Source organism: Oncorhynchus mykiss, chromosome 13 (assembly GCF_013265735.2).
Source record: "Oncorhynchus mykiss isolate Arlee chromosome 13, USDA_OmykA_1.1, whole genome shotgun sequence".
Taxonomy (NCBI): domain Eukaryota; kingdom Metazoa; phylum Chordata; class Actinopteri; order Salmoniformes; family Salmonidae; genus Oncorhynchus; species Oncorhynchus mykiss.
In genome coordinates this window covers 6,765,852-6,779,746 of record NC_048577.1, presented here as the reverse complement: position 1 = coordinate 6,779,746, position 13,895 = coordinate 6,765,852, and the positions used below count along the sequence as shown (strand labels likewise).

Genomic DNA, 13,895 nt, shown 5'->3' with positions numbered 1-13,895 from the left:
AGACTTTCAACTCCCTCCAAAGATTTTCTATGGGGTTGAGATCTGGAGACTGGCTAGGCCACTCCAGGACCTTGAAATGCTTCTTACGAAGCCACTCCTTCGTTGCCCGGGCGGTGTGTTTGGGATCATTGTCATGCTGAAAGACCCAGCCACATTTCATCTTCAATGCCCTTGCTGATGGAAGGAGGTTTTCACTCAAAATCTCACGATACATGGCCCCATTCATTCTTTCCTTTACACTGGTCAGTCGTCCTGGTTCCTTTGCAGAAAAACAGCCCCAAAACATGATGTTTCCACCCCCATGCTTCACAGGAGGTATGTCGTTCTTTGGATGCAACTCTTTGTCCTCCAAACACGACGAGTTGAGTTTTTACCAAAAAGTTATATTTTGGTTTCATCTGACCATATGACATTCTCCCAATCTTCTTCTGGATCATCCAAATGCTCTCTAGCAAACTGCAGACGGGACTGGACATGTACTGGCTTAAGCAGGGGGACACGTCTGGCACTGCAGAATTTGAGTCCCTGGCGGCATAGTGTGTTACTGATGGTAGGCTTTGTTACTTTGGTCCCAGCTCTCTGCAGGTCATTCACTAGGTCCCCCCGTGTGGTTCTGGGATTTTTGCTCACCGTTCTTGTGATCATTTTGACCCCACGGGGTGAGATCTTGTGTGGAGCCCCAGATCGAGGGAGATTATCAGTGGTCTTGTATGTCTTCCATTTCCTAATAATTGCTCCCACAGTTGATTTCTTCAAACCAAGCTGCTTACCTATTGCAGATTCAGTCTTCCCAGCCTGGTGCAGGTCTACAATTTTGTTTCTGGTGTCCTGTGACAGCTCTTTGGTCTTGGCCATAGTGGAGTTTGGAGTGTGACTGTTTGAGGTTGTGGACAGGTGTCTTTTATACTGATAACAAGTTCAAACAGGTGCCATTAATACAGGTAACGAGTGGAGGACAGAGGAGCCTCTTAAAGAAGAAGTTACAGGTCTGTGAGAGCCAGAAATCTTTCTACTGCCAAGTTTACACCGTCACTATTGCACTGAAATGTTTTGATCGGGAAGTTGTCTAAATGGGTTATCATTTTTTGTTAGCGAGTGAAGGAAAAGCAGCCAACAAGTGCTCAGTATATGTGGGAACTCCTTCAAGACGGTTGGAAAAGCATTCCTCATGAAGCTGGTTGAGGGAATGCCAAGAGTGTGCAAAGCTGTCATCAAGGCAAAGGGTTGCTACTTTGAAGAATCTCAAATATAAAATGTATTTTATGTTTAACACTTTTTTGGTTACTACATGATTCCATATTTTTTATTTCATCGTTTTGATGTCTTCACTATTATTCTACAATGTAGAAAATAGTACAAATAAAGAAACCCTGGAATGAGTAGGTGTGTCCAAACCTTTGACTGGTACTGTATATGACATGAGCTTCAGAGATGGTGACTGTTACATTTAGGAACTGTCATCATAATTGTATTGCTGTAGTAGTAGTAGTAGTGTTGTTGATTTAATTGAAGTATGATACAATTGATTATTTCACCATAGGAGATCACCATATTTTAATCCACAGCCTCACCAACAGAAGTGAAGTCTGCAGGTAACTGGTCTCATCAAAACCTTATACTTTGGGGCGGCAGGTAACCTAGTGGTTAGAGGGTTGGACTAGTAACCGAAAGGTTACAAGATCGAATCCCTGAGCTGACAAGGTAAAAATCTGTCGTTCAAGGCAGTTAACCCACTGTTCCTTGGCCGTCATCGAAAATAAGAACTTGTTCTTATTAACTGACTTGCCTAGTTAAATAAAGGTTAAATTTAAAATAAAAATACTTGTCTTAGTCTCATCAACTCAAAATCATAAGCAATAATAATATGAGGAATTAAATTGTGAAGTACTCATATTCTCCTCATGGTTCTGTGTTGTAAAATAAATTGTGTGTGCTCCATGTGTCACGGCCGTCGAAAGAAGTGGACCAAGGTGCAGCGTGGTGAGCGTACATTTTCCTTTTCATTAGATAATGTCACCAACAAACGAAAAACAACTGTGAAGGTTACAGGGCAAAGTGCCACTAACAAAGACAACTACCCACAACCACAGGTGGGAAAAATGGCTGCCTAAGTTTGGTTCCCAATCAGGGACAACGATAGATAGCTGTCCCTGATTGAGAATCATACCCGGCCAAAACAAAGAAATACAAAAACATAGAAAATGGAACATAGAATGCCCACCCCACATCACACCCTGACCTAACCAAATAGAGAAATAAAACGTCTCTCTAAGGTCAGGGCGTGACACCATGTTGATTCTACCTGCAGTTTAACCTAGCTCATAAACTGCACCACAAACTGTAACTACTATATTCTTTATGGTCTGGCACTTAATCAAGTGACTTCTTTTGTTGAAGGTCCTGCACAGTCAAAATCATGTTTTTCATGAAATGTGACAATATTTGGATTAAATCAGATCAGAAGTATGAAAAATTACTGTTGCTTCTGCATTGATAAAGTTGTATCATAAAGTCCCCTCTCCTTTGTCCACCATTTGGATTCAGGAGCTGTGGGTATATTAATGGCTTTTTGTGACATCACAAAATCCTCAAATTTGAATACACCAATGGTAACATCTCATTTTCTTACCTAATTTAAATAACTACCGCCTTGTAACCAACATCGCAGAATGGTGTGGTTTACATAGCAGAATGGTGTGGTTTACATAGCAGAACGGTGTGGTTTACGTAGCAGAACGGTGTGGTTTACGTAGCAGAACGGTGTGGTTTACATAGCAGAACGGTGTGGTTTACGTAGCAGAACGGTGTGGTTTACATAGCAGAACTGAGTGGTTTACATAGCAGAATGGTGTGGTTTACATGGCAGAATGGTGTGGTTTACGTAGCAGAATGGTGTGGTTGACGTAGCAGAATGGTGTGGTTTACGTAGCAGAACGGTGTGGTTTACGTAGCAGAATGGTGTGGTTTACGTAGCAGAACGGTGTGGTTTAAATAGCAGAATGGTGTGGTTTACGTAGCAGAATGGTGTGGTTTACATAGCAGAATGGTGTGGTTTACGTAGCAGAATGGTGTGGTTTACATAGCAGAATGGTGTGGTTTACTTAGCAGAATGGTGTGGTTTACATAGCAGAACGGTGTGGTTTACATAGCAGAATGGTGTGGTTTACGTAGCAGAATGGTGTGGTTTACATAGCAGAATGGTGTGGTTTACATAGCAGAATGGTGTGGTTTACGTAGTAGAATGGTGTGGTTTACATAGCAGAATGGTGTGGTTTACTTAGCAGAATGGTGTGGTTTACATAGCAGAACGGTGTGGTTTACACGGCAGAACAGTGTGGTTCACGTAGCAGAATGGTGTGGTTTACGTAGCAGAATGGTGTGGTTTACGTAGCAGAACGGTGTGGTTTACGTAGCAGAACGGTGTGGTTTACGTATCAGAACGGTGTGGTTTACATAGCAGAATGGTGTGGTTTACATAGCAGAACGGTGTGGTTTACATAGCAGAATGGTGTGGTTTACATAGCAGAATGGTGTGGTTTACATGGCAGAATGGTGTGGTTTACGTAGCAGAACAGTGTGGTTTACATAGCAGAATGGTGTGGTTTACATGTCAGAATGGTGTGGTTTACATAGCAGAACAGTGTGGTTTACATAGCAGAACGGTGTGGTTTACATAGCAGAACGGTGTGGTTTACATGGCAGAATGGTGTGGTTTACATAGCAGAATGGTGTGGTTTACGTAGCAGAATGGTGTGGTTTACGTAGTAGAATGGTGTGGTTTACATAGCAGAATGGTGTGGTTTACTTAGCAGAATGGTGTGGTTTACATAGCAGAACGGTGTGGTTTACACGGCAGAACAGTGTGGTTCACGTAGCAGAATGGTGTGGTTTACGTAGCAGAATGGTGTGGTTTACGTAGCAGAACGGTGTGGTTTACGTAGCAGAACGGTGTGGTTTACGTATCAGAACGGTGTGGTTTACATAGCAGAATGGTGTGGTTTACATAGCAGAACGGTGTGGTTTACATAGCAGAATGGTGTGGTTTACATAGCAGAATGGTGTGGTTTACATGGCAGAATGGTGTGGTTTACGTAGCAGAACAGTGTGGTTTACATAGCAGAATGGTGTGGTTTACATGTCAGAATGGTGTGGTTTACATAGCAGAACAGTGTGGTTTACATAGCAGAACGGTGTGGTTTACATAGCAGAACGGTGTGGTTTACATGGCAGAACGGTGTGGTTTACATAGCAGAATGGTGTGGTTTACATGGCAGAACGGTGTGGTTTACATAGCAGAATGGTGTGGTTTACCTGGCAGAACGGTGTGGTTTACATAGCAGAACGGTGTGGTTTACATAGCAGAACGGTGTGGTTTACATAGCAGAACGGTGTGGTTTACATAGCAGAATGGTGTGGTTTACATAGCAGAATGGTGTGGTTTACATAGCAGAACGGTGTGGTTTACATAGCAACGTGTTTGATGAATAGGGGGAACCTGTATATATATTTTCTAAGGCAAATATACTTATAGGTTTCCGCTTTCATCTGGGTCTGGTGTTAGCTAGTTACTGGCTAGCTAGGTTTTTCACCAGCATGAAACAAACGTGGGGGAAGGGTTGCCCAAAACTCAGACTAATTGTCAGGTCATTACATCAAGAGACACGCCAAACATGAGATTCATACAAACTTCTTGACATCATCGATGGTCATGATATATGAACGTTGTCTGACAGTCAATACACTGAGTGGACAAAACACTGGCTCTTTCCATGACAGACTGACCAGGTGAAAGCTACGATCGCTTATCAATGGCACTTGTTAAATCAACTTAAAACAGTGTAGATGAAGGGGAGGAGACGGGTTAAATAATATTTTTTTTATAGGCTTGAGACATTTGAGACATGGATTGTGAATGTGTGCCATTCAGAGGGTGTTTCCTATGTGTATCAACAGTGGTCCACCACCCAAAGAACATTCAGCCAATTTGACACAACTGTGGGAAGCATTGGAGTCAACATGGACCAGCATCCCTGCGGAACGCTTTCCACACCTTGTAGAGTCCATACCCCCAACGAATTGACATTGTTCTAAGGGGGGTGCTTCTCAATATTAGGAAGGTGTTCTTAAATGTTTTCTACACTCAGTGTGTTTATACGTAAGGTACCCAGACCTCACCCTGTAAAGTTTCAACAAAAATTGTCCAAGATGATCTAGCTAGCTAAATTCCATTTGGGTTAGCTAGCTAAATTCCATTTGGGCTAGCTAGCTAAATCCCATTTGGGCTAGCTAGCTAAATTATATAGCCACCATTATTTCTTTATTGATGCTGTTACAATAACCAAACCATTTGTGAAACCATGCTATGAGTTGCTTTGTCTATCAGCAAATTTGCTTGATATAATCTCATCGCAACACTGCCTCCATGTTGCTTGACATTGGCGGTTCCCAAGGTGAGCTCCCCAGCCTCTCCTATAAGCCTGCGGTAAACACAGTCTTCATCAGCTAATGTCACTTTTTGTCAATGTGTGGACATTTATGTAATAATAAAAAACACATAAAGCATAAAGGCGTCATAATTCATAAAGTTCATGTTGACTGACTGATATTATCTCATAGAACAAAACGTATAAGATCTCCAAAACCTGCGTTAACCTCGGGCTTATTTGGGGGTTTTATCCCAAAAAACTCTATTCATACCCCGTAGGGATGGTTGAAAGAACTAGAGGTAACTCATTTCCGGGTTTTTGGACTACAAGCTGGCGAGCTCTATTGCGGTAAAAATGCTGTGCCTGGTGACGTAGTGCACATATAAATAACTTGGCGTAGTGCACATAAAAATAAATTCCCATGTACTGAATGGAAAATCTAAGTTAAATGGGTTTCCATAGCATTTTCAGCTCTACTGATGATTTTGTCACAACAACTGTTGCGTTAAATAACAAATGTTCCCACTCTGGTCTTGGCAAGTGCGCTCTCGTCAACAGCTCACAGATAAAGTGGGGTTAGGACACCTACATTATGAGATAATTTGTATTAGTCAAACGGCAGCCAATCATAGATCAACATGCCCCCAGAATAAGACCCTCGATATTTATTGGAAATGAGCATAAAGCTCATCACCATGCACATTCACCACCCTGTGAACTTTATCATACTTGATTTCATCTGAAGCCTAATAAACTGCGTGCTTTCCCGAGTCATAATGGAAGGACCACACAATATATCGCGTGACTACAAGTTTACCTTGATAAAATTGTTATTATATCAATATTTGCGCATAAAGGCGTTTTCCACCGCCAATTCTCACAATTAATTTTATCTACACAAAAAGAGCCCGCCATGTCGAAAGAACGTATTGTCTGTCGGCATTTATCAGTGTACGAGCATTTCCTGTTTCCATCAGCCCGGTCGTGACTATCTTTCATGCGTCAGGTAATTAATCCGCATGAAATGGTTGGATGGAGACCTGGTTACTCAAAATGCTATTTTACAGACTCAGAATGACTGTTAGGGACCTTTGGCAAGTGTAAACAAGTTATATTTTTATCCACAGTTACACCAGAAGATGGCGCTACAGCGGGTAAATATATATTTCCTGTCTTCACCGGGAGATTTAGTTAAGAGTTCCTTAATTTAATGCCTGATTATTGCAGCGAACACAATCGTGTATTTTATTTTTTGAATCCTAAACACGAGAAATAAAACATCAGTTACTAGATATAGTGTACATAGCCAAGTGCTCTGATATAGCAATATAAATACATTCATGTAGATATATTCACCTGACTAAGGTGCAGTCTCCCACTACAGAGACAACCATACTCACCACCTCGACATAGCCATGGCACAAACTGCTAACAGGAAGTCAGTGTGTTGGCACAATCTACAAAACCATAAACATTTTGAATGTCTTCAATTACAAGTATTTAATGTAGACTCATCACACACAACAGGGAACTTGTTGTTTCCATACATCAACATAAAAGGTGACATCACCGTGAAAATATCGTCTTATCAAACAACGTTACTGTGCTACACATGGGTAACGATGCTTCGAGGGTGACTGTTGTTTATGTGTGCAGAGGGTCCCTGGTTCAAGCCCGGGTCGAGCAAGGGGGACGGACTAAAGTTATACTGTTACATTGTCTCATCTGGGGTGCCAGCCGTGGCATTTGTGGAGCGATGGGTAACGATGCTTCGTGGGTGACAGTTGTTGATGTGTGTAGAGGGTCCCTGGTTCGAGCCCAGGTTGGGACGGAAGCAATACTGTTACATTGGTGACATCACCGTGAGAATGTCGTCTTATCAAACTACGTGACTGTGTTACTATGGTACACTGGCAGCTGACTGTTTTAATGTTGTGACCCAAACATTTTTATATATGTATATAGTGCAGAAGCTTATATAATGGTATTTCTAAGCTTTAAATTTTTTTTTAAAATGTCATATTTTTTTTTACATAAAAACTGTTGATGGATTGTCGATGATACCAATGAATTTATGTTTGCCGATTACAAGATCAACGACTGATATTTGAATGATCTTCTACTGTGACATGATACTTCTACTGTGACATGATACTTCTACTGTGACATGATACTTCTACTGTGACATACAGCATAGGCTAGCATTTGTATTGTTAATACATTAGTAGTTATTAATTAATGAATCTACATTTTCTTATTATGTACACTAGATGACCAAAGGTATGTGGACACCTGCTCGTCCAACATCTCATCACAAATTCATGGGCATTAATATGGAGTTAGTCCCCCCTTTGCTGCTATAACAGCCTCCGCTCTTCTGGGAAGGCTGTCCACTAGATGTTGGAACATTGATGCAGGGACTTACTTACATTCAACCACAAGAGCATTAGTGAGGTCGGGTACTGATGTTGTGCGATTAGGCCTGGCTCACAGTCAGCATTCCAATTCATCCCAAAGGTGTTTGATGGGGTTGAGGTCAGGGCTCTGTGCAGGCCAATCATGTTCTTCCACAACGATCTCAACAAACCAGTTCTGCATGGGACTCGCTTTGTGCACAGGGGCAGTGTTATGATTAAACAGGAATCATCTAGAACTTAATTTTAGCGTTAAGATCTCCCTTCACTGGAACTAAGGGGCCTAGCACCGAACCATGAAAAACATCCTCATACCATTTTTCCTCTTCCACCAAACCTTACAGTTGGCGCTATGCATTGTGGCAGGTAGCGTTCTCCAAACCCAGATTTGTCCGTCAGACTGCCAGATGGTGAAGCGTGATTCATCACAGTTCTTATGCGGACGTTGCTTCCAGAGGCAGTTTGGAACTAGGTAGAGTGTTGCAACCGAGGACAAACGATTTATACGCGCTACGCACTTCAGCACTCCCATTCTGTGAGCTTGTGTGGCTTACCACTTCACAGCTGAGCCGTTGTTGCTCCTAGACGTTTCCACTTCACAATAACAGCACTTACAGTTGACCAAGGCAGATCTAGCAGGGAACACATTTGATGAACTGATTTATTGGAAAGGTGGCATCCTATGACGATGCCCATGTTGAAAGTCACTGAGCTCTTCAGTAAGGCCATTCTACTGCCAATGTTTGTCTATGGAGATTGCATGGCTGTGCGCTCAATTTTATACACCTGTCAGCAACGGGTGCGGTTGAAATAGCCGAATCCACTCATTTTAAGGGTTGTCCACATACTTTTGTATATATAGTGTATGTAATGCATATTGATCGTCCAACCCTCCGTAATAAAATGAGACAGCAGACGGAGCTTAATAATTGACATACAATGTATTTATTCATTTTTGGTTATTTTCTGCCATTTAGAACTTTCCGTTGTGTACATTTTGTCTCTGTAGCAACTGTTTTTTTAAAAAGTCTAAAAAGGAAAAGGAAAAATACAATCGTTGCTAAACACCTAAAAGGGACGACATGCATGGAAGACGAGAAACAGTAGATTTTTTTTTTGTTTTTTTCTTGTTATGCATTTTTTTATTCTTCTTCTTCTTCTTCTTCTTTTTGAGTGACATGATGCGTCCACGTCAGGCTCCAACACACGCGGCTGGTGCTGCTTTGTGAAACAGTATTAGAAAAAAAAAAAACTACATGTGACTCTAAATTATCTTCTTTTTTTTAAACGAGAGAAAAATAAGTGGTTATAAAAATAAAGAAAAAGACTTGATGTCAGACGATGGAGGAAGAGAGAGGAGGAGAGAGCTGTAGAGAAAGAGGAGAGAGAGAGGAGAGAGAGAGAGGAGGAGAGAGAGAGGAGAGAGGAGAGAGAGGAGAGAGGAGGAGAGAGAGAGAGGAGAGAGAGGAGAGAGAGAGGAGAGAGAGAGAGGAGAGCGAGAGGAGGAGAGAGAGAGGAGGAGAGAGAGAGGAGGAGAGAGAGTGGAGATAGAGAGAGAGGAGGAGAGAGGAGGAGAGAGATAGGAGGAGAGAGAGGAGGAGAGAGAGGAGGAGAGAGAGAGGAGGAGAGAGAGAGCAGGATAGAGAGAGAGAGAGAGAGGAGAGAGAGAGGAGGAGAGAGGTGTAGAGAGAGGAGGAGAGAGAGGAGAGAGAGAGGAGGAGAGAGAGAGCAGGAGAGAGAGAGGAGGAGAGAGAGAGGAGAGAGAGAGGAGGAGAGAGGTGTAGAGAGAGAGGAGAGAGGTTTAGAGAGAGAGGAGAGAGAGAGAGGAGGAGAGAGGAGGAGAGAGAGAGGATGAGAGAGGAGGAGAGAGAGAGGAGGAGAGAGAGAGGAGAGAGAGAGGAGAGAGAGGAGGAGAGAGAGAGCAGGAGAGAGAGAGGAGGAGAGAGAGGAGGAGAGAGAGAGGAGAGAGAGAGGAGAGAGAGAGGAGGAGAGAGGAGGAGAGAGAGGAGAGAGGTGTAGAGAGAGGAGGAGAGAGGTGTAGAGAGAGAGGAGAGAGGTGTAGAGAGAGAGGAGAGAGAGAGAGGAGGAGAGAGGAGGTGAGAGAGAGGAGGAGAGAGGAGGAGAGAGAGGAGGAGAGAGAGGGAGAAGAGGGGAGAGAGGAGGAGGGGAGAGAGGAGAGAGAGAGGAGGAGAGAGGAGGAGAGAGAGGAGGAGAGAGAGGAGAGAGAGAGGAGAGAGAGAGGAGAGAGGAGGAGAGAGAGGAGGAGAGAGAGGGGGATGGGGGAGGGAGGGAGAGGAGGAGAGAGAGGGATGGGGGGAGGGAGAGGAGGGGGGAGAGAGAGGAGGGAAGAGCTAGGGGGTTATGTTGCATCGGGAGTGGAGGGGGGAGGATGGGGGAAGAGAGAGGAGGGAAGAGCTAGGGGGTTATGTTGCATCGGGACTGGAGGGGGAGAGGGATGGGGGAGAGGAGGGGGGAGGATGGTGTGGAGGGAGAGGAGGGGGATGCTCAGGTACAGGTAAAGCAGGGGGAAGTTGTTTCAGTTTGAGGTACGACTGATATGTGGGGGGGGTAGAGGGGTGGCTGTGTGAGGGTGGAGGAAGTGGAATTTGAAGGGTAGAGGGGTGGGGGGCGTTTGGGGTGAGTGTGTGTCTCAGTTTGAGGTGTCCGAGTGCACGCTGCCCGGTGCCCCGTGAGGGGGGGTGAGGGAGGGGGGGTCGGTGCTGTCCTGCCATCCACTATCAACCTGGAGAGAGAGAGAGAGAGAAAGGGAAGCGAGGAGGGAGAGAGAAAGAGAAGGAGAGAGAGAGATGAAAAGAGGGAGGGAAAATATTTTATAAAAGACATCAATTGAAGGTATTCACATGAGTTGGTCACCCACCTACAATATCTGTTTTAAAAAACTGGCATAGACAGTGGTGGTAAACAGAGTGTTACCATAGATACTGACATGAAGACAGTGCTTGTAAACATAGTGTTACCATAGATACTGACATGAAGACAGTGGTGGTAAACAGAGTGTTACCATAGATACTGACATGAAGACAGTGCTTGTAAACATAGTGTTACCATAGATACTGACATGAAGACAGTGGTGGTAAACAGAGTGGTACCATAGATACTGACATGAAGACAGTGGTGGTAAACAGAGTGTTACCATAGATACTGACATGAAGACAGTGCTTGTAAACATAGTGTTACCATAGATACTGACATGAAGACAGTGGTGGTAAACAGAGTGTTACCATAGATACTGACATGAAGACAGTGCTTGTAAACATAGTGTTACCATAGATACTGACATGAAGACAGTGCTTGTAAACATAGTGTTACCATAGATACTGACATGAAGACAGTGGTGGTAAACAGAGTGTTACCATAGATACTGACATGAAGACAGTGGTGGTAAACATAGTGTTACCATAGATACTGACATGAAGACAGTGGTGGTAAACAGAGTGTTACCATAGATACTGACATGAAGACAGTGGTGGTAAACAGAGTGTTACCATAGATACTGACATGGAAACAGAGTGTTACCATAGATACTGACATGAAGACAGTGCTTGTAAACATAGTGTTACCATAGATACTGACATGAAGACAGTGCTTGTAAACATAGTGTTACCATAGATACTGACATGAAGACAGTGGTGGTAAACATAGTGTTACCATAGATACTGACATGAAGAAAGTAGGGGTAAACAGAGTGTTACCATAGATACTCACATGGAGACAGTGGGGAGGAAACAGAGTGTTACCATAGATACTGACATGGAAACAGAGTGTTACCATAGATACTGACATGGAAACAGAGTGTTACCATAGATACTGACATGAAGACAGTGGTGGTAAACAGAGTGTTACCATAGATACTGACATGGAAACAGAGTGTTACCATAGATACTCACATGGAGACAGTGCTTGTAAACATAGTGTTACCATAGATACTGACATGAAGACAGTGGTGGTAAACAGAGTGTTACCATAGATACTGACATGGAAACAGTGGAGAGGAAACAGAGTGTTACCATAGATACTGACATGGAAACAGAGTTTTACAATAGATACTGACATGAAGACAGAGTGTTACCATAGATACTGACATGAAGACAGTGGGGAGGAAACAGAGTGTTACCATAGATACTGACATGAAGACAGTGGTGGTAAACAGAGTGTTACCATAGATACTGACATGGAGACAGTGGGGAGGAAACAGTGTTACCATAGATACTCACATGGAGACAGTGGGGAGGAAACATGGTGTTACCATAGATACTCACATGGAGACAGTGGGGAGGAAACAGAGTTCCTCCAGGCAGCTCCTCATAACATCCCGTCAGGAGTGTAGCACGGTGCTGGGTATCCACCTGGGGGAACAGACCAGCAGGGGGCGCTTTACACACTAGTACAGACTAATACTACATTTATACACACACTGGTACACACCAATACTACATTTATACACACTAACACTACATTTATACACACACTGGTACACACTAATACTACATTTATACACACACTGGTACACACTAATACTACATTTATACACACTAATACTACATTTATACACACTAACACTACATTTATGCACACACTGGTACACACTAATACTACATTTATACACACTAACACTACATTTATACACACACTGGCACACACTAATACTACATTTATATACACACTGGTACACACTAACACTACATTTATACACACACTGGTACACACTAATACTACATTTATACACACACTGGTACACACTAATACTACATTTATACACACACTGGTATACACTAATACTACATTTATACACACTAATACTACATTTATACACACTAACACTACATTTATACACACACTGGTACACATTAATACTACATTTATACACACACACTAATACTACATTTATACACACTAATACTACATTTATACACACTAATACTACATTTATACACAAACTGGTACACACACTAATACTACATTTATACACAAACTGGTACACATACTAATACATTTATACACACACTAACACACAGACTGTTGCACATTAACACTGCAAACTCAAACACTAATACACTAACACACACAGATACACACACACACACACACACACACACACACATACTACTACTAAAAGGTACAACTGAACAGGGGTCAGAGGGGCTCTATAGGGGCTGGGGGGTTGGTAGCTGATACTACTAAAAGATACAACTGAACAGGGGTCAGAGAGGCTCTATAGGGGCTGGGGGGGTTGGTAGCTGATACTACTAAAAGGTACAACTGAACAGGGGACAGAGGGGCTCTATAGGGGCTGGGGGGTTGGTAGCTGATACTACTAAAAGGTACAACTGAACAGGGGTCAGAGGGGCTCTATAGGGGCTGGGGGGGTTGGTAGCTGATACTACTAAAAGGTACAACTGAACAGGGGTCAGAGGGGCTCTATAGGGGCTGGGGGGTTGGTAGCTGATACTAAGGGGTACCAATGATACCACCGGGAACACAGGTGGCAGTTTGGGGGGATTGAGGGGGGGCAGGAGAGAGGAACAAGCAGCTATAACAGGGGAACCATTTTGGGGAGGGGGATCAGGGGGGTCTTACTGCAGGCCTACCTGAGGCTGCAGAGGAGGGTTGAGAAATAACCCCTCCCCATTGGTCGGGTGTAAACCGGGGTGGGCGTGGCCTGTGTTGGGCCGACTGTACGACCCTGGCGAGCCTGCGGAATGTCATAACCAGCCAATCAGGAGAGAGGCTTTTGTGGCAGGGAGCGGTTGATTGGTGGGGCGGGTAATAAGAGGCGGGTTTAAACTTTGTTAGAAGGGAGACTATGGAAGAGGTAATTGTGTGAAAAAGATGTGGCTGGTCTTGGTGGTGCCGCTGTGTGTGTTTGTATGCGAGCGAGCGCGTGAAATGCACCCCCACGTGGTCTACGACTGTGTGTGTTTGATGTCCGAGCGTGAGTGATCCTGGCGCGGACGCACACGTATGTGTGTGTGTGTGATGTCCGAGTGTGTACCTGAGTTGGGCGTGGCGGGGGAGTTGGCCTGGCTGGCCTGTG

The 13,895-nt window shown here is 43.6% G+C and overlaps 1 protein-coding gene across 2 annotated transcripts in view; it reads right to left on the bottom strand.

Moving 5' to 3' along the window:
* Nucleotides 1–10,174: 10,174 nt before the first annotated feature.
* The window catches only part of LOC118938171 (pre-B-cell leukemia transcription factor 1-like), a 35,448-nt gene continuing 31,727 nt past the window's right edge, over nucleotides 10,175–13,895 (bottom strand). Inside the window, exons 6-8 of one of the 2 annotated variants that reach the window (XM_036940053.1) lie at nucleotides 13,854–13,895; nucleotides 12,121–12,207; nucleotides 10,175–10,583 (exon numbers count right to left, since the gene is read on the bottom strand). The exon at nucleotides 13,854–13,895 is cut by the window's right edge and continues 115 nt beyond it. In XM_036940053.1, the coding sequence (XP_036795948.1) occupies nucleotides 12,164–12,207; nucleotides 13,854–13,895 (86 nt within the window). In that variant the 3' untranslated portion in view covers nucleotides 10,175–10,583; nucleotides 12,121–12,163. Of the gene's footprint in view, nucleotides 10,584–12,120; nucleotides 12,208–13,201; nucleotides 13,554–13,853 lie in introns of those variants that run through there. The other variant, XM_036940052.1, reaches the window with a different exon arrangement.